The sequence below is a fragment of the Cinclus cinclus genome, chromosome 16 (genome assembly GCF_963662255.1).
Source record: "Cinclus cinclus chromosome 16, bCinCin1.1, whole genome shotgun sequence".
In the NCBI taxonomy this organism is placed as follows: domain Eukaryota; kingdom Metazoa; phylum Chordata; class Aves; order Passeriformes; family Cinclidae; genus Cinclus; species Cinclus cinclus.
The window spans coordinates 16276338-16301449 of NC_085061.1; the positions used below are offsets into that span (position 1 = coordinate 16276338).

General features: G+C 40.7%; 1 protein-coding gene across 1 annotated transcript; it reads left to right on the plus strand.

Moving 5' to 3' along the window:
• The first annotated feature begins 9673 nt into the window (after positions 1-9673).
• On the plus strand, positions 9674-10910 carry RMI2 (RecQ mediated genome instability 2). Its single transcript, XM_062503669.1, has 2 exons — positions 9674-9979; positions 10544-10910. The coding sequence occupies exons 1-2, from the start codon at positions 9712-9714 to the stop codon at positions 10690-10692; spliced, it is 417 nt and encodes a 138-aa protein (XP_062359653.1). The 5' UTR covers positions 9674-9711; the 3' UTR covers positions 10693-10910.
• Positions 10911-25112: the final 14202 nt, after the last annotated feature.

Consider the following 25112-nt stretch of genomic DNA (forward strand, 5'->3'; position numbering starts at 1 on the left):
ATGAGCCTGCAAGAGACAGCTACCAGGAAAGATGAAACCATTGCTCCTAAGGCATATATCTGTAACTTTCCTGATGAAATAATAAACAAACACACTCCTTCCTACTCAGGTACCAGGAATTTAACCAAGCTTAGAGTAAGATTACAGATCATAAGCTATAATTTGAAGACATTGTAAAACATGAAAAATGCTTGGAATTCAAGGACAGAAACATTTCCTGCAGGTGATAAGAATTTCATGGCACTGCTCCTTTTATGACTTTACAAGTACTCCTTATAAAAGTTATCAGTTTATAACACCCCACAGCTGTGTGACAGAAATTGCAGAAGTACTGGTGGAGGGAGCTTTATTGCTTTGCATCTGGGAAAGGCAGCCTTTAGAAGAAAATACTTCTATCTATTGTACAGATCAAGAGGTTAATTATAAAGATTCTCCAGTTACTTTCAGTTCTGTTTCCTTTGGCTGCAATTTTTGTTTTTCCCAGACAATCATGTGTCCAGCCAGAACCCAGGGTAGTACAATAACATTTCTAAGAAACAGAAGGGAAAGTTGCCACAAGCAAAAGGGACATTCACCAAACACTTCCAGTTTTGAGTGAAATGTAGCACTATTTAAATGAACACTCCTGTGACTGTAAACTTCAGATATTTTCTTAATAAGGACTGTTCCTCCCAGTTTTGATTTTGGAAGTTGCTAGTGACCATTACTTGGGTTGATACCACAGGAGCCCTGAAGTGTGTAGCATTTTTCAGAAAGCACTGTGTACCCATCAAAACAGGGAATACACCCTTCAGTCAGAACAATCAGTCATTGATACTGAGCAGCACTGGTTTTATCAGCACTGTACTGTTATGTAACTGGGCCAGCCAAAGTGCTTTGTGAACTATCCACATTATGTATTCTGAATCTAACCTAGATACTTGAATGCTTAATTTTTCCAGGCAGGGAAGAGCAGCAGAACTGGAGAGTGATTTGAACCACCCCAGTTGCATTTGAAAAATGTCTGCCCAAAGGTATTAATTCCTTAATCAATACACTTAACTGCTGTTCACAGACCTGGACAGAGGTAAAAAAGGGGCCTGGAGAATATTTTTGCTATCCCCAGGCACATACTCAAGTATTTAATTTGCCAGAAATGAATGTAAAACTGATTCCATTAAATGGCAGCATGAAAGCAGTAGTGAGTGTGCTTCAGCCTCCTTAGCTCCACTGGTGAGTGCTGAAAGTTCTTGTGGTCTGGAGTGGACTGAAACACCACTGAGTTCCCAGCAAAGGGAGACCCAGAGGTACCAGAATGCAAATAAACCAATGGTCTGTGTCTAACAGTAGGGTCAATTGTTCAAATCTCCCTCTGCCTTAAAAATTGTGAAAACAAAAATGAAAATACCTGACCCACATTTATTATGGTTATTAGTAATAACAATATTACTTTTATAGGGGTCTAGATAACATATTGGCAAACCAGAGATATCTGTAGGTAAGAAACTTGCGTGTGCCTTTCACTTTCACCTGACATGATTTCTCATAAATGAAGCTGTAACTGGCAGTGGAGCCCAAGATCTGACAAGCTTTGCCTTGCAAATGCAAGGTCATGTGTTGTCCTTTTCTGTTCTCAAGTGTCTATTGTCTGACATCTGTAGTTGTTCAAATTGGAGCAGAAATACAGCTCTTAAAATGCTCCTGTGTAAAATTTGAAATTACTTAAATAGAAATGCTTAATGTTTGGAATGTCAAAACTCCAAAGATGCAATCAAAAATGTGCACAGTGTCCTGCCAGCTCTGCACAGCCACGCTGTGACATTTGCATGAGTCTGAGGCACCATCTGCACTGAACTGTAAGAGCCTGGTTGGCTCTTACAGTATTGACAGTTTCTATTTTGAACAAACAAGCACTGATGGCTTTTGCAATAGAGTACACTACTGCAGGTCTGGTTTTGTGGGCTTGTCAGGTTTTGAAAATAAGGCATACTGGGTCTGCATTTATAATTTATTGCTGCTTTTCATGACAACCTGAAAGCTTGCTAAGTTGGCAACATATTTGGATCCGTGATGAGTCATTTTTTTGGTTGTATTTGAATTTCAAGCCCAAGTTTTGTTGTTTATTTTGGAAGGCTGCCCTATATAGAGCTACACTCAGAAACAACCATTGTGTTGTACAACTATGTGCAATCTTCTAGCCTTCTATAAAAATCAAATATTCTCATATAAGTCATTACTAACTATTTAAATATATTCAGGTAGATAAATGTTTTTACATTTGCCTCACTTCCGACTTCACATAACCATTCATTCAGTAGGAAGGTCAGCTTACCTGTACAGAAAAAGTTATTTTAATATTTTTCCTTGAAGTAGGTCCTTTTCACAGTTATTTTTCTGTGTTCCTCTGGTTCATGTTGTTTTCCTGTTTAGTTCATACCATGAGGTTCTAAAGTCTCACTGGAAGGAGCTGATTAAAATCTTGGAGCACCAGTAGGTGTATTTACTTTCTCAAAAGCTGAGTACTGAGATGCTCATGGATCAGTTGTCAGTGATTGCTGTTCAAGATAGCAAATGTCAGCAATAAAATTCTGACCTTCATTCCATTAAATTAATATTTGACCTTGCATATTCTGGTGATGCCAAAGAGTCTACCTGGGACAGAGGCTAGACAGTGTTAAAGGAATGAAGTAGATATTTATTAAAAGGCCTTCAAAGGACACATCTTGAGCATTACAAGAATTGTGGAGCTGTGGCTCCACCCAAGATGGACCCAAGATGGACAACTGATCACAAGTTTTCACACTTTTATAGGTTTTGGTCCATTTACGTATTGGGATTAATTGTCCAAACTCCAGGTTATGCAGTCCCATCCTCCCAGATTGCTCTCCTCAATTCACTGTTGTTTGTACTTTTTTTGGGCCCGAAACTGCAACAGTGTCCTTGGTTCTAAGGCAGGAAAGGGATTGTTTTGTCTAACTAAACTCTGAACAGAACTTGCTAGCACTTTGTATGAAATTCAGAGTTATATACTAATGCAGTACCGAATTTGGAAAATATGAAAGCTAAAACATAAGGCATTACTGGGCTTAGTGGAAAAGAGATGGGTCTAAATTAGAGTTTCAGCATAGTGCTTAACAGAAGGTGCTGTACAAACTACAAACTAAAATCTGTGATTAAAATTACTTAAATCAAGAGGTGGAGGCAGTTTGTGACATTTTAATGTCAAATTGTATTTTAAAATGTGACATTTCCCTATGGCTTGTAGAGGTCTTTCTGAAATAAACTGATGTCTTCCCATTGATTCATGTAGTCTTGTGTCTTTTGACTTTTTAAATAAATTAAAGAAACCTAAGAATGTGAAAACATACTTCATCAATTATACATTGAATGTTCTGATTTAGGAAGAACTCTATGATTTAACATGACATTTTATAACTTCTCTTAGACCTATTAAGAGATAAGTCGGCCTTGTATATCCGTCTACTAATGTGACTTCTATCCAAAAGTATTCATTCATTCATTCAGTCATTCATTCACTCATACCAGTAGTTGGGGAGCAGGCTATTTGTAGGGGTTATGGCAATAAATGCATTCTACATCCAGGATTGTAAGTACTTCTGGGTTTGAATCTTTCCTTACAGAATGCACACCATAATAAGAAACTGGAAACTCAAGCTTCTTTAGGTCCCAGTCCACCTATGTAGACAAAACCATGTAAGTGCTATTGTTGAGCAGCTTCAAACAAAGTTTCACTGCTGTTGATTTCCTCTTTATAGTGTTTTTGCTTTTTCAGTCATTCAGCTATTTGTTGTGAATCCATGCCTGGTGTCCCCCTGCAGAGCAGCACAAGGCCAGCTGTTTCTCCAGCTGTGATTTTTGCTTTCTTTCTTTCTTTCTTTCTTTCTTTCTTTCTTTCTTTCTTTCTTTCTTTCTTTCTTTCTTTCTTTCTTTCTTTCTTTCTTTCTTTCTTTCTCTCTTTCTTTCTTTCTCTCTTTCTTTCTTTCTCTCTTTCTTTCTTTCTCTCTTTCTTTCTTTCTCTCTTTCTTTCTTTCTTTCCTCTCTCTCTTTCTTTCCATTCCAGGGCCTTCCTGCTGAGCCTTTAGCAGCATCCTCCCCTCTAAGGCCACTCCTCTCCCCCTCTGGGTGTTACTGCCAGCAGCAGGTGAGTTAGGACACCATTGCTCACAAGCACTTTCTGAAGAAGATGCTACTGCTGATTGATGCCCTGTGTCCAGTCCAGGATCCTTTTTGTCTGCATTCCTGGGCAATCACATAGACAAAGCTTTAGTCACAGCTCCATGGAGAACTAAATGCAGCCATTTTACACACAGATTCTCTGATCTCAGAGCAAAATTTGGTTAGTAAAGGACAGTCATGACGTGTACTCCATGGGAATACAGGTAACAAACATTGGCCAAAGCATAGGGAGTAGTGAGGAGTGAGTGATTCACTTTTTCACATGAATTATCAGTGATTTGAAACAGCTGTTTGGTCTTCTTGGTTGTACAAGCTGCAGCTGCCACCAAAGCTGCTATTAAATGTGTGCCCTTGAAGACTGCAGAGTCATACCACACACAGAGATGTGGGCTTTCTCCTCTCTAGCTCCCTGTAGCTCTTGGATGCTCACTTCAAACTTTCCTCATCATGTAGCTTGATGCTACATGAAAGCTTTTTCCTAAATTAATGCGTATGTGTGCTGAATGTGAGATTGGTATAAAATTCTTGAGTTATGATATTAAAATTCTAGACTCCTTTCAATTGTGCTCTAACATTTTATTAGTTTGAAATTACTTTGATTGGTGGTGCTGTAGCTGTGATGTTTTTAGTTTAAAAAAGGTAAAGTTCATAGGGAGAGATGGTCTTTTTGATTGAACCTGAGAAGGATCTTGCCTGCATGAAAATTTGACTATTAGTAAAAACCTGTCCCTACTAAGCACCAGAAATTAATTTAATACATCTTTGACAAGACCTTGAATATTGCAGAATCCTGCCAATGTATGCTCTTGAATGGCTGTAACTTCTCAGACTTACTGGCTTCTATGTAGACTTCTATTTGACAACGCAGATTCTAAGTTTTTGGAAGTAAAAAGTCACTCTTCTGCTTACTGTTCTCTAGGGAAATTATTCTTCTGTCACATCGCTGAATGAACTGGATGCTGACAATGCTAATCAGAGTGTACTTATGCAAAGGCAGGAGCTGTCAAGGGTAGGCTCTGTGATCTGTACTCCCCAACACTGGTTATAGGGACTCTCCAGTCTTGTTAAGCTTTTGCTAAGTAACCAATTCTTTTATAAAGTGAAACTCAATCACAAAGGTAGTAACTGAAGTCTCCTAGCTACTGGCCCAACTTCAGTCGGGATGAAGATGTAATGCTTTGGATGCCATTTATATTTCCTGTTTAAAGAGTTCTTTTTTTCTTTTGCATGAGTTTAAATAAGCCCATCTGGAAGCCAGCTCTGCAGACTATTTCCAGAGCAGCAAGCAATGCTGGTAAAGACTGATTAATTAATTTTTTTCTTTAATCATCTTATAGTCCTATTCCATAGAACACTGACATTTAATTTACATGCCAGCATATTTATATCATGGAAAGAAACGAACAGGTGACACCCACTTCTGCAGAACACAACCGGAGTTCTCTTAAGTACTTCCTCTAAGTTTTCTTTGTAAATGAAATGAGTCAGCTATGCAGGACAGCATCACCTTTCTCACAGCCTGCAGGCTCCTTGGCAGGCGTGTGTGGCAGTGACAGGAACTGGATAAGTTTGCATGCCAGTGGGAGCAATGAAATAATTTCTCATGCTAAGGCTGGCTGTACAAGCTGAGGTGCCTTCCCACTCTCTGAGGAGATGCTGTTTTTCCTCTCCACACATTGGGTGCTGCAGCTGGCAGCTCTTGGCAGCTGCAGGAATGCTCTAGCCATAATCCTCTACTGATTCCACTAAGCCCAAGCTCACATGTTATGTGGAGTATCTATCTTAGGTTCTCAAGGAAAAAGAGCACTGGGGGGTGCCTTGCTAACACTTTAGTTGATGGTATTTGCCACAAAAGTTAGGTCACTGTATCTTGGAGTGACTCCTCTGTCACTCTAAGTGCACACTTTGGCTTGATGACACCATGGGAGATGCCAGACTCTTCTTGTTGCAAGTAGTGTGATTCTGATGTTTGCCACTGACATTTACCTGCCCTGTCCAAGTCATATCTAAAATACCACTTATTCAGACCCACCTCCTAATTAAAACCTTGGCAGGTTGCATCTAGAGTTTTTCTGTTTCAGCATATGACTTTGCTGGCTCCAGGTCTTTTGAAATTCCTGGTCAAACACAATGTAATATCCATCTGCCAGACTGCTCTGTCCCAAAGCATAAATTACAAGCAGCTGAAGCTTATGTTAGGGATGTAAATGCAACTGACTTCCAACCCATTAATTCCAACTCATTGATTCATTCATTTCAAATAATTAATTAAATGCAGTGGTGATGAGATAGTCTAAAAAAATACCTTGAAAGATAAAGATGTTTTTCCAGACTTCAGTCAGCATGTCCACATTGCAACTTTTATGCAATACAAAACAAACACCAGGAAGAACTGAATTTTATATTCTTGTGTTTGTGTCATATCATTATGCGTGTGATGTAATAAAATGTCTAGATTAGGCCAGATCTCTTGAAGGTCAAACCCAATACTCTATGTGTTACAAGCTGTCCTTCAGTGAAGGACATACCAGAATGAATACCAGAGAAAGGAAGACAGTCTCAGACCCCTCACTTGCAGAATAATGCATTATTGCAAAGGATTGTTTTCACTGTTTTCTTCTGTAATGCTGAGCTCCCATGTGCTACTTCTTTCTGCTGAGCAAGGATATGAAAGACTCAATCAAGTCCTTGCAGTTTATTCTGTAACTGTGGGCAGGCATTGTTGCTGGAGATGCCAGAATAGAGCAGGTGTTGGCCTGTCTCCATCACATCTCTGAGTTTTGAATTCTCTTTTGAATCCCTCTGAGTTTCGAATCCTCTTAGTTTTTGGGCTGCCAGAGACAAGGTTTTTTTGCTGATCTGTTTTATGGATATTTGTGGGCCATTCAGGTATAACCATTATGATCCATGTATTTTTCAGCTCCATACTTTGTGACTTTTCTTGCAGACAGCTGTGGACCTCCCACAGCTAGCTCTATTTCTAAAGCAAATGCTTACAAAATGCTAAAAATAAAATTTTGAAAATCCCTCATGATTACTTGGATTTCAAATCCTAGAAAAAAAAAATTAAAATTTGTTTGAAATCCAGTTTGTAACTTCTCTACACTAGGAAAGAGAAACAGAAATAAAATTGAAGAACATGTTCTGTACACATTGGCCAGTGGACTGGAGAGAAGGATTTTTTAAAACTCTTTTGGGGTAGGATGAAAGGCTGTAAAAGATCACACTTTCTGGCCAAGGGAAAGAAGGATTTTTTTGCTTCTGTAATTTACCAAAATTAGGGAGAGAAGCAGGGAATTGCTTCCATTTTAAGTAGTACTGTCAGTGGGAGCACAAAAAGGTCTGAGCTAGACAGAAAATTTCAAGTTGCTGTTTCTTTGGAAATCTCTTTTCACAGAGATCTGGGGTCGAATTCTTTTCTAAGTAAGTTCTCTTGGCAACATACCAACAAAACACTGCCAGTGTAATTGAGGGAGCCCTAACTCCTGCTTTCATCTGGACTGTGTTGTCTAGGTGTAGTTTAACCTTTTTTTTGCCCACGTTGTGACCACCTCATGTGCATGTCAGTCTGAGGAATAATGTCCTTGAAGATTGCTTTGAAGTGAGGTGCATATTGTAGTAGCAGGCAGAAGATTGATTCCTTCTTTTTTAATCCATGCAAACCAAAACTCTTGCATCAAATGTTCTCTCAAAAAAAAAAAAAAATCTGCTCATGTTTAATCCAGTGTAATTTAGAGCCTGACAGCACCAACTCAGTAATGTTTTTTCCAGCTGTGTACTGAGCTTCCTCTGCTACCCTTAAATCAGAGGATGAGCACTGTGTGATCACCTCCAGAACAGTCTGTTGAGGCTCCAGACATTTTCCCTGCAGCTGCAGAGTGTGTCTGTGCTGAGCTGCACCAGGTCTTAGGGAAGAGCTTTGCAGATTATTCAGCACATCTTTGCATTTTACTGAAAGACAAGGGTTTTCTGGTTTAGGAAACCAAACCTATTTCTTGATTCAGGTTGCCAGGGCTTTTGCCTTTCTTGTAACACAGTTTCTTGAAGGCAAATCTTTTAAAAGGGACCTTTTAGTCTCCTGAAGATTACACTCCTGTAGGGGTCTTGCCTTGATTTGTAGATTTAATGGCTTAATAAGCATTAGACCCTCCTGTTATGCAGTAACAAATAGGAATACAATACTTTTATCAATATTTGGCACAATTTATTTCTTTTTTACATGAAACTAAGTATTGATGCTGTCAAGTCACTGCAGCTTAAGGGCATAAATTACAAATATTCTCCTGTGAGCCTCACTCAAATCTTGCATTCATATACAGTAACCATCTAATGTCTTTCTATTCCTGTAAGCCATATGATTTGATTGCCAGATTACACTGTTCTGTATTGTGCTTAGATGTCAGTGTTTTTATTGTTACTACCAATATCGTGTTTTATTCTTACTGTAAGTGGTAACAAAAAATTAACTGCTTCCTTAGACTATAAAAAGAATACAGTCCCATTTACAGAATGTCTCTAAACAGAAAATATCTTTGGGAAAAAAATACTAAATAAATAATTCACAACATGATGGGCGAGTAGAAAAAAAAGGTCTTTTGATGTATTTTGCTACTCAGGGCAAAACCAGATTTTTAAAATAAAGCAACTACCTATTTTAATGGAGAATCAAAGCTCTTCTAATGAAGAATGTCTGCAGTCAGTGTATTTTTACCCATTCTGCACTTTTTGTAGGTAATAGGACTTGTGAAAGTAATGAACCCATCCCTTTGGTTTTCCCGGTTCTTGTCTTTTTTTCCATCCTCCTGTTTCTTCATTACCTTATTTCTTGGCTTATTTTCTAAATGAAATGTCTACCTACCCACACAGAAGAAACTAACACTTCAAGAATACCAGACTGCAGCAAAGTGAACTAGCCTGTCTGTAATATAAACAGAAAGTAAATAAGGCACAGTAGCCTTGGAATTAAAGTCTCCCAATCTTAAAACTGCCTGTGCTTTCAGTGCATTATGCTCCGCATTTCCACAGAAGAGCATCTCTGGGAAAACTAGCATGTACATATTCGTGTTTTCTCACGAAACCGGAGCAGCTTCATCAACTTGTAAGTGAGCACCGCGGTCCCTTCCCGCTGAGCAGAGCGGCAGCCCGGGCTGGCTGCAGCAGGGCACCGGGGCAGAGAACAGCGGGGTCCTGCAGGGCCCAGGGCCAGCAGCACCCTCAGCCCGAGCCACACCGAGTCACGGCTCACACTGCCACCGCCATGTAAAGGGGCCGCTCCCGAACTGAAACCAGGTAAAATGAGGCAGGTTCTGGGAAGATCCAGGTGAGAGGCGATAGATCAGGGATCGGCATACGCTGCAGCCACCGAACCTGCCGACGGGCACTGCCTGCGCACTGCCCCCGCACGGCTCCTCCAATTCCGCCCAGGCCGCTCCGAAGCTGCGGCGCTGCCGCCGCTCAGGGGCGGGGCGGGGCGGGGCGGGGCGTGCCGGGCTCTGCCCGCCCTCAGCGGCTGCGTGCGTTCAGGCGCCCCTCAGCATGGCCGGGGCCGCGCCGGGCCCGCCGGTGAAGGTGCTGGCGGCGCAGCTGCGGCGGGCGGAGTGGGGCGCGGCCGGGACCTGGGAGCTGCGGCGGGCAGCGGCGGGTCGGGGGCCGCTGTCCCTGCGGGCCGTGTGGATGCAGGGCACCGTGCTGGAGGTGCGGCGCGGCGCCGAAGGCGGCTCGGCCCGGCTGCAGGACGGCAGCGGCGCCTTCACCGTGCTGGGCGTGGAGCAGGTGCCGCAGGGCCGGCCGTGTCTCAGCGCAGGTACCGCGGGGTGCGGGGACCCCCGCGGGCAGCGGGCGTTGTCCCTGCCCGAGCCCGCTCTGCCGTGGGTTCGGCACATCCCCTCCGCCCGGCCAGGCCCGGCCGTCGTGCCGGACCCCGCGCAGGACGGAGATTCTTCTGTTTCTCTTCCTCTTCTGTTTCTCTTTTTCTTTTCTTCTTTTTTTCCTTCTCTTCCCTTCACCAGAACTGCCAGTTCAAATGGAGAAACGTTGATCTGCAGAATTGCAGAAACTGTGGTACAAAATAGGCACATGGCTTAAAAAATTCAGCCTTCTGACCTGTCCTCTTACACAGCAGGACAAATTTGTGTTTGTTGGGCTCTTACTGTATGTGAAAATGTAGTTGCATACACCATAAAAGTGGCTTAACAGATAATGAAGCCTTTTTCTGAAATTTAGTTCTAAGCAATCTTGATTCATTGAGCTTTCTTAAAAGTATTGGCGTCTTCAATTTATACCGTTTACTTGGCTGTAAGTAATTTGGTTTATGAATTTAAATGATAGTACAAAGGTTAATTAAATGTAATGCTTGCTTGTTTTCCAGGGAAGTATGTAATGGTAATGGGCGTGGTGCGGTCCTGCAGTCCTGAGCCCGTTCTTCGAGCAATAAAGATGACAGATCTCTCTGAAAACCCTGTCCATAAGAACATGTGGAACCTTGAAGTGGAGGATTTGCACAGAGTCATCCCCTAATGCTTTTTACTTTCTGTCTAAAAGAGCTGTGAATTTGTTTTCTTTTGGCTTTTGGTGCAGAACATTGGACTATTCTGTGTGACCACTCCTGGAGTAAACCAGAGTGAGGAGTTGGGCTCAGTTAAGCTTAGGGACCAGTGCTTATCTGATAATAATATGTTCATGTCTTCCATAATAATGTTATTATTATTCCATAATAATATGATATTAAGTGTTCATGTCTTCCAGTCTCTTTTTATACCAACATATTTGAGAAATGTCTATTTGATGCTTTGATGAGTAATATAGCTGTGCTATTAAAAAGGCTGTGTGTTTGTGAGCGTTAGCTGCTGTTTGAGGGGAGCACATGTTGAGGCAGTTCTACAGCAGGGTGTTTGTGACAGCAAGGGCTGCACAGGACTCCTGTTAACAGGGTGAACTGGGTACCTGGCATGAAGGCAAAATGTCTTCCAACCCAGTTAGGCTGTGGTTGGAAATAATTGTTTTCACCTGTATTTTCTGTTTCAGTAATCACCATGTCTGTAAATGACTTGTAAGACGGGTGTTACTTGGTAACCATTACTAGTGTTGTACTTAAAGTACCTCTCTAGTTTCTGAAATACCTAAAGTGGTAATGACCCCTCTGTTCCAGTGAAGTGAATGAGAAGATGTGATGTAGGATTCCTTGGAACAGGTTCTCCAGGTGCAAGATATAAATACTTTTTACCTCTGGAAACAAGCATTCTGTTCCTAAGTGCATTTTTCTCTTTGAAGAAGAGTGCATGCTGTTTTAAATTGTTTAAATCATTCTAAATTATGTTCTGTTCTTATCTTTCATTATCCTCTGAAAAAAACAAAATATGAAATCACATCAAGAAACCTGTAAGAAGTAGAAATGTTACTACTCTTTATTTTCCATCTTGGCTAAAGAGAATTTGGGTCCTGATGAATGCATTGCATTATCTGTGTGGAATGCAATGGGGACTGTATTGTCCAGCAATAGAGTTATGTTAATTAGGAATGCATATTGGAAAGGAAGTGGATCTCTGATTGAATGCTCTACAATTCAAGATGAGAATCAAGTGGTGGTAATTAATTTTTAAATTGTGGGATTAGGTTTTCAAAGCATGTGGAAACTAGCATCCATTAAAGATTTGAGATCTTTGCAGACTAAGGACTGGATTTTGGAGTACAATTCCAGTCTTGAGTTTGGTATTCCAAACCAGACCACATCATGGGCAGTTGGATAGTGGAAGTCCTGTGCTCTGAGATCTTGCTGATGAAATGCCAAAACATACAGAGATGAAGAATTTTGGCGGTCTTGGTTCATTTATTGTTTGTAATTCTGGAAAAAAATCCAGTTGTGGAGTGCTGTAGTCCTCCAGAAGTATATCAGCTGACCAGTATATCAGCTGGTAAGTGGTTCATACTAAAAATTATTTTCCTAGGAGTTCAAAGCAAAAGACACTTGTCAGGGAGAATGTTGTACTTCTAAACAAAGGACTGCTGGAGATTGCTTTGACTCCCAGGTCAACTGTATGTACCTAATGAGAAGCTGATACTGCTTATGGCTGTTTGTGGCTGTTTAAGGCTGTGCTTAATGGCCTTGTTTCTGGATTTCCATAGTTAAGCATTGTGGGGCTCTACTTGGAATTCTCCCTTTTCCTCACCGTGCATCTCAAATTCCCCAGTTTGAACATTTTTTGGTGATTTTTGTTGCTGTTGTACAGCAGAGTATGCAGCTGAGAAATTACAAGATAAAGGGCCTCTTTAGCCCTGTGTTGAGGAGGAGTTCAAAGCTGAGCTCTTGTTACATCTGTTTTGGGGCTAGCTTGGTGTAATACACAGAAATTCTGTGAACTTCATAGGTTGTGGGAGTGCTGTATAAAGAACATGTTGAAGGTGAGTTGTAAGCACTAAAACTACACTGGGAAGCATGACTGAATCTGTCTGTGCTCTGCAAGGACAGCTGTGTGTGCAGGTGCGTTCAAAGTGCTCTCACAGCAGGAGTTGGGCAGAAATTCCTGTGTTGTGTGGTGGGAAGATCCGCAAGATGCAATGCAATGGATACTATGTATTTGCCCTATGACAGCATAGGTTATATACTGTATTACCTGCATCTGAAGCATAAACAGTTTGGATTACTTCAGTCAAGGTGTTCAATAATATGCAGCATTGCCAGTAATTAGCTACTGATAGTAAAGTCCAGATAAAGCCAGGCCTAGTGCAGAGGAAAAAAATACTTTCGAAATACTGAAGCTGACGGATTGTCTGATAAATACTTCAGTCAAACCCTTCCAAAGTGATGGTTTTCCGGAGGTTCACATCCATTAGAAATCGCAAAGATCTCTCAGTTGGCCTGAGGGCTGTTCTGTGTGGAGCTGGCACACTGCCCTGAAGGGAGACTCCTCCCAGCCCTGTAATGGACTTCCCCACGTCCCTGTCATTCTGGTGGTGTGTTTGCTGACAGGAGCTGCCATCTCTCCTCTGTTAGGCAGGAGGGTGATGTGTTGGCTCCATTTTTAATTCCCCAGATGAGACATTACCATGTAGTAAATAAGGCTTACTTAAAAACGGTTTGGCTGGATGGTTTTATTGGTTCATTAAAAGGTTTACACTGTTCAGTCAAAGAATCCTGTAGCCTGTGACAGTGCTGTGTTTGTGGGCAGGTATCTGGTGAACAGGTGTGACAGGGAGCTTGCCTTTGCATTCACAGCAGAGTCTGGCAGGGAGCAAAGGGCACAGCTGCCAGGGCAGAAACATGGAGGTAAGGCTTTATTTATGAGATTATGAATCAGTGCTCAACTCCAATTTTGAACATGACATGGAACTGCTTAGTTAAGTGTGGGGTCATTTGGAGCTTTTTCTGTTCCATTCTTATTGTCCCCTCACCCCTGCTGATGGCTCTGTTAGCCCTGCTCAGTGTTAAGTGGTGTCTCATACATGCCCTTTGTGCAGGCAGGTGCCCTGGGTCAGCAGGGTGTTCAGCCTGGCCCGTGGGGTCAGCAGGGCTTCCAGCTGGCTTGTGGCTCTGAGCCAGGCTCGGTCTGGCTCCAGCTGAGCTTCAGGCCTTGAGGTGTGTCCGGGGCCTGTCCAAGTTCCTGACTCTTGAGACTACCTAGTAAGGAACTGTGTGCATGGAGAACCTGGGAACAGCTCAGTAACACTGAACAACTGGGCTGAGTGAAATGGCTGCAGTTAAAAATGCTTATTGGTAGTTAAATGCTGTCTTTATTGCAAGTGTTAAGTTATATGCAGCTTTTAGAGGAGAGCTGGTGTCCACATCCAGCTCAGTGTTGCTGTCTACAGTTAGCATTTAGTTAAATTCTTGTAGTTCTGTATTGCTGATTGAGCTCTTCTCAAACTTTTCCTCTTCTTGCTTATGTTTTCCTTTGTTCCTGAAACTGTCACCACAGGACTTTTTTCAGAGGTGCTTGATGTGCTTAGTTGGGGAGTGAAGTGACATTCAGTGACTGAGGAGAAAATCATGTGGGATTTTTTTAGTTAGTAACTGGTATAAATATTCTTTAACTTCCAGAAATATTTCATACAATCTTGGCTTTTTACAAGGGTGCACTTATAAAATTATTACAGAGGAAGACTTGATTTCTAGCATCTGATGGGTGTGGGAATTGTAGGATTTTTTCCTAACTAGTGTAGGAATTATGTTTTAATTTGTATCAAGCTAGAGAATAAGTGTTCAGAAAGTGAGTGCAGCTGCAAGCAGAGATAAGAGGCAGCTGCTTGCTTTTTCTTTAAGGCAGTCAAACACAGCCAGTTCCAATTCTCTAGATCAGTACAACGTTGTTGTTATGAATAATCAATAAAAATATACTCCATTTTACAAATAAGACAGTCAAATGTTTATTAGCATGATGTCATAGTACAGAACAACATTATTTCAATGTTTGCATATTATGCAAAGATATTTGATGGATTTTGCAGTGCTACCTTTTACCAAGGAATAGCTGCATTCAAGGCACTGTGTGGAGAAAGGTAATGCAGTTTTGAAATCAAGTGACCTACAATGCAGAAAGGGATTTAACACGTGAGACACACAACAGTAGCTATAACACCCTAATGTTACTGTGTGGGTAGGGTAGATATTGGTCACCTTTTCCCAGCACATCAACTGACTGCTGACAAGGGGGTTCTAAAGACACAAAAAATGTGAAACTGGTGCACAGAAACCAAGAAGGTGGTTTCTCATTTAACAGTGTATGTATATATTAATAAGGGAAAAATCAAACATCATAGAAATGAGAAAATTATTTACTGCTTTCCATTATTTACCCATCTTATTTCTATCCTAGCCTTCTTGTGTGTTGGAGCACTTCCCTGGAAAAAGATAACTTTCTCCAGAACTGCTGAGCAGTGGAGTTTCATTTCTGGAGAATAAAGAAGTCAGCATATCTGTGACCCCAAGCTGATGATGCTGCTTTCACAAAGTAGTCCACTTGTACTACTCTGAGCTGGAAGAGAGCTTTTCTCAGCTTTTCAGTGTATTTGTGCCATGGTTCAAGGCTTGTGGAGAAGCAGTTTTGCCACTGAATGGGAAAATTTTTTTTAGAGTAACTGATACTTTCATGTCCAATTTCTTTTGGTGGATTATAGTTTCTTGTCAATATACTGAAATAATTTCTCTTGTCCTCAGGGGTTCTGGGTAGAAAGCTTTCCTTATATACTATATATACTTCATTATGTTCACAGTTAACATTAATGCATTCACACTTCTACTGATCTCTCTCTGTTCCTGCCTCTAGTTTGTTTACCTAAAATAACTGTTCTGGTTTGGGTCCTAAAAGGGTTCTTCCATCTTCAGGGCTGGTATTTACCATTCAGAACTGGCTCGAGCTGAAATGAAGAAGAGATGAAGTCCAGGTAAGAAGTAAGTACAAGTCACGTGAATACAACCTTTCATTACAGTGAAATACAAAAAAATCTCTGAAGGGAAAAGAACATCAGATGTATTTATGGCATCAAAAAATTGTGGGGAAAGTACTCCAGTACTTTAGATATGGTTTTATCTTAGATCGCTAAACTGAAATAAAGATGTAAGGTTATCTCCTGTTTGATAAATTCACATTTAGGAGGAAAAGGGCAGCATTATTTCTAAAGTTTAAGAGGTCTGGGTAGCTCAGCTATTCAGTAGAAGATCCTTGACAAGCATGAATTTCTAAGAAATAGTGCAGAGATAGTTTCTGCTGACAGCCACTTTCTGTTTTGCTCATGACCATTGCTGGTTATCAGTTACTGTGTGTGAGTAACTCAACCATTACTGACTCTCTCACTGTGTCAAACCTAATTCTCTCTTAGTTTGGTCTGTTCAACTTTCTTCTCTTTAGAGTATTTATATATTTAGAAACTTAACTCCCTCAACACTTCAACTTTTTTCCCCAGGACTATTCTCAACTGGTTCACAGTTTAAGTAAAACATTGTGTCTAAAACTGGATACACAACCTAAATAGAGAAAAAGTATTTCTTGTCTTAAATATATTGATTCATGTGTACATCACCAATGTATTTTGCTTCTTTATTAGTGTGGTCTCATTAACTGAGCTTGTGATCTTCCTTCATTCCAGTCCTTTTCTTCAGAAATGGGATAATGTAAACTAGCAGCACAAGCTGACTTCAGTCATTCAGCTACCAAGCTATTCTAAAATACTGTTTAAATCTGAGTCAACAGAATATTCAGTTGAAACAAAATTTGTCTCTCTAATATTTATGTGTTGAAGAGTTTATATAACTACTGGAGCTAAAACCACTCACTGCCTACAAGATGCTACCCAGACATGTCCTGATCATCCACTGCTTAGGAGCTAAGTGAACTGAACAGCTCAGGCAGATACTGACACAAGACATTGTTTCAGCGTGTGGTGAGTGTGATGTGATGTAATGCACTAAGGGATACAGTGAGTGTTCTTTTTCTAGGTTTTTATTTTTGGCCAACAAACACATCTACAAATACTACTCCCTTGCTTAATGGGTAAGAAATTGGCGAATAATTGTGATTTTTTTTTTTTTAAGGCATACTACAAATGTGTTTGTAGTCACCAAATCACGCCTTTGAGATAGTAGTGAGTTTCCAAATACAAATAAATAATGTTTCATTACATATATTAAAAACCCCACTCTCCATTACTCAGCCTTAGCAAAGCACAGAGCACAAAAGGAGTAAACCCAAGGCCTTAATTTCAAACAAAAGTATAATTATCTCTCTTGTGTGATTCTGCCATTTATTTGGTGTAAATGTTTCCATTGCAGTCTTGCAAAAATACAGTGAGTTACTGCTTGGGCAAGAGTATCAGTAATGGAACTCCAGTTGACAGCATATGTGGCTCCAGTCACTTTTGGAGTACACAAACTGGGACAATAATTACAGAAGTGGGAAAGGATTGTAATTTTAAAAAATTCAAGCAAGTGCTACTGCTCTGTTCAGGCTTTTCATCTTTCTTAGCTATATTCCAGAAATCCAATTAACAATGCAATCTGGATGACAGCTGCATTAAAACACGAGTATTGATAATATGGATATTCTAGGTTGAAAAGGTAAATTTCATTACTAGAGACTGAAAAGTAGAAAAATAAGTCTCTGTGTATTTTTGTATTGTATATGTATTGTTGTTAATATGACTCCAAATGCATTATTCAGACCAAAAAAAGATTTAACCAGAAACAGTATCCAAGAGGAGAAACTCCTGGGGACATGACACAGTATTTTGCAGGTATCCTTCTGCCTCTGTTACACAGCAGATTAGGACAAAATAAGAAAGGCAGTAGAGAGGGTGCAGTGGATGGGCTCTGGTGTGCTGGTGAGTGAACAGCAGGAAGGGGAGATAGCCAAGAGGCAAGAAGAGTATTTCTGGGAATAGGATCAGTCAGATTCATTAGTTTTATTTTCTCATGTGGTCTTGAATTGCAGACACGTAAGTAACTAGAGCAGTGCAGTCAGAATATTCGGTGTGGTAAAAGAAATGAAACTTACCAATGTGGAGGGAATTCCACAGGGACAAAATTCCAGTTGCACAAATGAACAAAAGCTGCTGCTAAGCTGCAGGCAGCCCCCAAGGCTGGGGTGTCACAGGTGTCCTGTGTACACATGGTGTAGAATGGCTTGGGCTCCACCTGGGCACAAAGGGAAGGATTAGGGGAGCTGGGGGGACCTGGTAAACCCAGAGGTTTGGTTTGTGTCCTCTCCCCCTGCCTGGTTAGGAACATTCAATAACCTTTATTCTCTTCCTAAAAATGAGGAGGTTGTTTCTGTTTCCAAATTCTAGAGGGGAAACAGAACAAATAATTTCCAGTGCAATATAAAACCATGAATGTGCATTACAACACTGTATCCTAAAGAGCTGTGCATTTTTTTTTTCCTGTCTGGATTCCTGTTTTGATTGCTACTAAAGTTCTCTGCAACTAAGCTTCAATATCCTTGCAATTGTGTTCTCCTCAGAAGTATGACACATAATTAAGGCAGTGCTTTTTGGCTGAAGTTCTACTTACAACTCTGAAGCAGTTCCTAAGAAGTGAATGTGGTTCTTCAAAGAACACTTTACAGATGTTTTGCTTAGCTGTAATTGGACATGGCTTCTCTTTCTTTGGTACAAGACTGCACTTATTCACCTGGGAAAACAAAATTACTGAAGTTAGTGTATTTTGGGGTTTTCTTGCATACATCAGGGTAGGATGAGTTCTTCAGATTTCCAATGTGAGCTGGCTTGAAGGATGATACAGGCAGCTCAGTACCCTTCTCTAATATTTATTGTTCATTAATATTGAGAGGCACCTTGACAGATTAGACCTTGTTTCCTTTTGCTATTGATTCTGTTATTCACTGAAGGATTCTGGTGTGTAGTTGCTGACATAGCAGGTAGTTGGCTAGTTCTCTTTTATATCGATCTGACAGGTCAAAGTTCTGCTTTTACTAGATCTTTCTGATGGAGAAAAAAAAAATTCGTACCCTTGCTGGATTATTCATAGGTAAAGGTGGCTTTAAGAAAAAAGAAAAAAACACACCACCAAGAAGTTCTTTAAACAAGTGTAAATTGTAGTTATTTTAGTTACTAAGGAAAAAAAACTAGCAGTTTACTCTGTGCTAACCCTCATCCTGCAGGAGTCACTCAGTCCCCTCCTGTTGTGCAGCCCTGGCTTTGTGATGGTGGAGCTCTGCTGACGTCCTTTACAAGGTCGGTGCATGACAAAGGCTGTGATAAAGCTCCTGGGAACAAGTTGCAGTCAGAGTTCACAGTTCAGTGTGAGCCCTTGCAATCACTAGTGCAAGTGCAGCCATTCTGCCCCTGAAGAAAGGCACTCGGGACTGCCCTGCTTCTGTATGGCACTAAGTTTCTTACATATTGCTTTTAATTGAATATTTTGTTCAACTCTGGGGAGTTTTGCATTTTTTATGAATATATAAGGAGTTAATATTTGTAGCAATTTAGAAAATTGTGCCTATGTTAGTCACATTGTGATCCTACCCCATTATTAACGAACATAGGCTGCAAGCTCATTAACTGTTTCTCTGCAACAGCAAGAAGTACATGTTATTTGAAGCCATTATCTCTTTTACAGTGAAGTGCTGACATAAAACTGAAAATGAGATTTTTGTTCCTGGAACTCTGACATCTTCTGTGAGACAGGATAAATAGAAGATTCACAAAATCTTTGTGGTAATAAGATACTGGTTCCTTTTCTTTTAAGTAATAGATTCTTAACGTTAGACTTGGGAGGAATTTAGAAGATCCTGTCAACATGGCTGGAGAGCATGTTAAGGCTACTTTTCTTGGTTGGTTGCATTCACAAATGGTTCTGTATAACTGCACATTTGTGTATTTAGATTGTTTTCAGCCGATGACAGTACATTAATTAAGTAGAGCTATAATGTTACTGGCATAAAATTGTTACAGGATTTATTTATGATAGTTACAGGAGTCTTTTTATGCAAGTCAGTAACTGACAGCAGCAGCTCACCTTCCAGAGAGGTCTGAATCTGTGGTGTGGGGATGGAGAACAAATTTACTAGTTATTTGTTTCTAAAGTTTTGTTTATTGATAAGATGTAAAGCATGAAGAACAAAGGAAGAGGCTCAACATACCCAGGTAGAACTAGAGTTTCTGAAGAAAACTTCAAACTGACCTGCGTGATGAATGTACAGACCTAGTACCACCTGTCCCTGCATCCCAGAAAGAGGTGCTCTAAGGAGGAAAACACTAAAGATACTTGGCCCCAATATCAGTTTCTTCTAAAATCAGCAACAGCCACCTCTATGTTTTAATTTACCACCTAGGCCAAAAATACTCAATGCCTATTTTTAGGGAATTCATGGACAGTTTTTAGCAAATATGTGCAACCTTTTCCCTGGTTAGACACAGCAAAACAATCCAGTGTGCTGCTGTTTTCACTGTTGAGCTTTGGTTCATTTAAGCCTGCCCAGTGTGTCAGACAGTGCCCTCTGAGTTCAGGAGCCCCTCAGTTTGTTACCTGCTAGCTCTGTGTGAACTCTTGCACATTGTCAGTGAAGGAATCATTAGGCACCATCCATTCATTTCCAGCTTCATTATCATTGGTACCAAAAAACCCAGCTGAAATACCTAGGAAGTAATTGAAATGGAGTAAAATAGGAGTTGTCAGGAGTAGGGGCAGGAAAATTAGAGCAGCTGTCTCTGGGCTCTGATTATCCTGTCCATCAGAGCTCAGCTCTGTTGTGGAAGGGAGGAAGCTGCTCAGCCTGCGTTACCATCTCATGTCTCAGCTGGTCATGGGCTTCTGAGCACATCAAGGCACCAGATCCATTCTCTGCCAATATGCTGGGGATTACTTAGAATAGTGTGGGGTACATGGATGGTACATGAATGCATTCTAAGTATACCAAAAACCCTGTGATGTTTTGGGCCTCCCCTCTGTAGGTGTCCTGCAGTTCTGGCAAGCTAAACCTGCTCTAGTGCAGATTCTCAACTAGGGTTTGGGGCTGGGCTGACTGCAGCTCCCCTGCCTCTCATTTCTGTCTGCTTTATTGCACTGAAACAACAGTAACCCATAACTTGCTCTTCTCCCTGGAATGGTGCATTCTGTGCTCTATTTGGCAATTACTGAGTACATCTAGGGCCATTTCCAGGGTGTCTATAAGTGAAGAGGGGAAAAACAAGTGAAGGACAGCACAGATGCTGGTACTACCAGTAATACAGATAATTCAGAGAGATAGCAAAAATTACTAACAGCTGACAACAGCTGTATGACTGATACTCACCGTGGTGCCACCGAGCCAGAGTGACAGTACAGAGATCATACTGAAAGTCACAAGAGACAGAAACTCCTTTCTGATCAGGTATTTCTATTTTGTTGGTTCCTCGCCTTGAATGCATGGTACTGGTTTCAAGGGATTCATCCAGAACTTGGCAGTTCTCTGCCGTAAAGGGGAAGTTATGCATCTTGGATATCTGTTTTAAAATGAAAATGCAGTTTCAAATCTGTCATAGCGAAATTTCAATCACAGGCAAGTACAGTGGATTTGCAGGTGCAATAAGACCAACTTAGCCCAGAATTAAAGGAATAAGAACAGGGTTGTTTTAAACTTCTGGAAAGCACAAAGCCTCCCTCTCAGTGCCATTCTCTTAGACCATGTCAGAGGAAAGTTAAGAGGTTTCTGTCATACACAGAGAGCAAGGAGGCAGCCCTTAAATTAAACTCTTTTTGTTTTGGAGAAGTATTTTCTTTTTAAGAACCAGTTACTTTAAAGCCATTGTCTGAGAGTGCTTCTGATCTATGTTTTGAGCATTAATATTTTAAAACTTCTTTTTGTCAGTTGAAGAAAATTTTTCCCAAAAATAAAAATGTTTGACTTTATCTTCCTACCTTTAGTTGCAGGTAGATAGTGATCACATTCTGGTTCATCTCCACATACAGTGATCTAGAGTTCCTAGTTTCCTCATTTAGTATTATAGTGAAAGCACTGTGAACAAAATCCTTGGCAAGAAGTACACTGCACTTTGATGCCAAATGGTACATTTTTCCATCAAAAGTCACAAGATGCTTGGTTCCCACTAACATAGCATGATCCGGAGAATGGTATTTCAGAAGAAACATCAGGAATTTTCCACAGAGCAGTAAATGCTGTGCATACTGCAATAGGCACAGCTTCTTGCTTTAATTTCTCAACTTATTATTACACTGACATTACTACACTTATATTTTAATTACTTAAAATGTAGTTGCTCTGCAACAAAACTTTTCTCAGAAGCAAAATGCTTTAATGATTTATTTTCTGTTATAGATTTACCTGAGTGCCATAAAACTTTGATAAAATTGAACCGGGATTCAAAGCTCATCTTGACTTGTCATTGTACTACTTCATAGTAGTATTTATAAACACATACACACACATTATATATTCTTATGCAGAAAACACAAGAATATTAATTCTCCGAAATCATCTCCAACAATGACCCTTCCAAACCAGCGCATCAAACAGCTGCAGTCCAGGAAATCCTGCTGATACATGACTCAGATTATTGGGTCACTAGAACCTACTTTCACAGTCCTCTGTTGTGTCACTCTGTACTGGGAGAAAACCATTAAAAAGGGTTTTCTGGAAAAGCTGTTCTGTCTAAGGGACGGTTGGGACTGTTAGTGCATTCCTTTAGCATTACTTTTACAGGCAGTACTGTTGCTGAAGTTTTGCTGGGGCTCAGCTTGCTCATCCTAGAGGCAGCAGATGTGAAGTCACCAGTTTCCAAGCCTCTGTGCCAGGACACAGAGCCACAAGCTACAATTGGCAGTGAACCATAGTATCAACTCACAAGAGCATATGGATAAGGCAGATGAATATCACCTTCTGGTTCTAGTCCTAAGAATAGCAAGTGTAAAGAGTTGCAAAATTTGCATGAATGTTAAGTAGAACAGTTGTTACTATATGTCACCTTTGCCCATAGTGTTGATCTTATACATACCATCAGTATCTTACAAGAAAGACAATAGGTAAATTGATAGGAAAACTATTAATTAGTGACCATCTCTATGTAAACTGCTATTCCAAATACAATTTTTAAAATAAAGAACCAAGTAGAAATAGACCCAGGTACTAAACAAAGCAGCACTTCGAAAGGGCTTACATTCAAAGGGGCTCATCCTCCGTTTGAATCTAAAGTACTCTGCAAATATGTTGAGATTGTAGAGATCTTGCGAAGGCCTCATTAATTTTTCTGCAATGAGGTAAGTGGTAACATTTGCCAGCTGCAGGGACAGGTCTGCTTTAGGCAGTACTGGCAGCTTTCCTGACACTGAACAGTTCCTGTAGAATACAAACAGAATACCCCCTTATCTGCTGAACTGATGAAATGCTGTTGCTTTATTATTAGAAATGTTGAGGTGAAATATTCATAATTGTAGTCTGGTTAGAACAGCAAAGCACAACCCTACTCTGGCTAAGAGCTGCACTGCCCCAGGCCATCTCAGGCCAATTATCAGTTACTGAAAACCTGTTAGCTGTCCAGTAGCCCCTTTCAAACACAGTGGGCATGGCAGCAAACAGAAATAAACATTAGGATGTGATGTGACTGAAGCAAAGAGTGGTTAGGTGTCCAGAACCCTCAGCTGAGTAACTATGCACATATCCTTTTAGAACACCGTCCAGAGCAGGGATCCTGCAAAAGCACCAGTTACCTGGGTGAAAAACTGTACAGGTTCAGTAAGGGCTTCTGGATCTTGCTCACAGCTCTGGAAAACGTGGCCTCTGCCCACCTGAGCACCTGCTGCATAGCCTGTTGGAGAACCACAGATCATAAAGGCAATTTCAGTATGGCTTCAGGGCAGAATTTGCATACTTGCAAATGAGTTTTAAATCAAGAAATGCAAAATACCACTTTAGTGTCTTTTGCATTTGTCTCCTGCCTGACCATGTCTTGTCATGTAGAGATTAATATCCAGAGGACAGACTCTCGTCATAACATCAACAAATAATGGGCAGAAATATATTCTTTCTAAATAACATAACTTAAAGTGTAGCAATGCTTCACTAAGTTAATGTGCTTCAGAAGCTTGGAAAGGACTGGTATCTTTAATAATATAAATTTGCCTTACGATACATTTCTTATGCTTTTCATTTCAGCTAGAAGAGCCCAGATTTATTTGTATACTCTTTGGATTCACAATTTCTCCTCTGCATGCAAGAGAAGTAAAAGCTTTATGAATGACAAATTACTGCTGCTGTGATTTCAACCAGAACTAGTAAAGCAATCTCTCCTCTAGCTGGAAAAGTACTCTTTCAAAGCAGGACAAATATTGCAAGAACAGTAAATTGCCTGTGCACAAGGCGATTATTATGTGGAAAGATCACTGCACTATTTCCATAAACAAAAATAGTTAATTATTTTTCTGTATCTATAGTTCAAAGCTGAGACTTAAATGTGTAGGCCTTGTCTTTCAAAACATAAGAAATCGAGAACTGAGTTATACCAACCATATCCAAGTCTGCTTTCACAACTTATAATGCCACCTGGATTGGTTCCATTAGCCACATATCTTTTACAGTCTTGGATAAGAAAGTCTGGAATTTCTTCATGTGTTCTTCTCTTTCCAGACTTCATCCAGTGGCTTCATGGTTGCATCATAGTAGGCATCCTTCAAGGTTGCTAATGGCTCTGAAGCAAACACGTTAATGAGACAAACCTTAGCTGGTTTGGTACAAAGAGGCCCTTTGCTTGTTTGTTTCCACCCAACTTCCAGTGTAAGTGAAGGAGGAGCACAGAAAAGTGGAAGAGGCAGCTGTGTTTCCATGACAGTCAGGCACATTGCACAGCTCTGAACTGAAAGAGCCATTTAGCTCTGACCGTGACCCCCTTATAAATACATTGCTGCTGTCCAAAAAGAAGGTAAGGGATGCTCTGCAATGTATCCCCATCAGAGCTGTACTGCACAGACTGCTCCTGCTGAGCAACAGGACAGTTAGGTCACAACTGATTTCAAGCATGGTATATCAACCAAATACAACATTTGAGTGGTAAGAGCCTAGAGTTAAGTGGCCCAACATGAGTTTTTACCCTTGTGAGAACTGAAGGATCTTATAGCTAATTCCAGCTGACCACATTTCTCAAAGGTTTCAGTATGGGCTGTTATAAGTGTTTGACACACACACTGACTCAGAGCCAATTGTACATTAACAAGTGGAATTTATTAAGCAAGCGGTAACAAGCAAAAGCAGCGCTGGGCGGCCGGGAGTTAGCACTCCACCAAGGGCGCGCACTTTCCTCTCTCAGTCCTTTGGGTTTTATACCCCTTGTTTCTGGTATACGTGTCCCTTTTGCAATCGTGTCTGCGCTGGCACTGCCTGTTGATAGGGGTCGTACTTTGCCCTCCGGTGGTCGTTGGAATGAAGAAGACTCCTCTTCCCGGCAGAACCTCTGCCTTATCAGTAGATCCTTTTTACACGTTGAACAATGGATACTTAAGT

What these genes read in the sequence shown, in the direction of transcription:
- RMI2 (XM_062503669.1), top strand. Translation starts at nt 9,712, where the DNA reads ATGGCCGGGGCCGCGCCGGGCCCGCCGGTGAAGGTGCTGGCGGCGCAG. An exon ending in CCGGCCGTGTCTCAGCGCAG is followed by an intron (nt 9,980 to 10,543) that starts GTACCGCGGGGT and finishes CTTGTTTTCCAG; the next exon opens with GGAAGTATGTAATGGTAATG.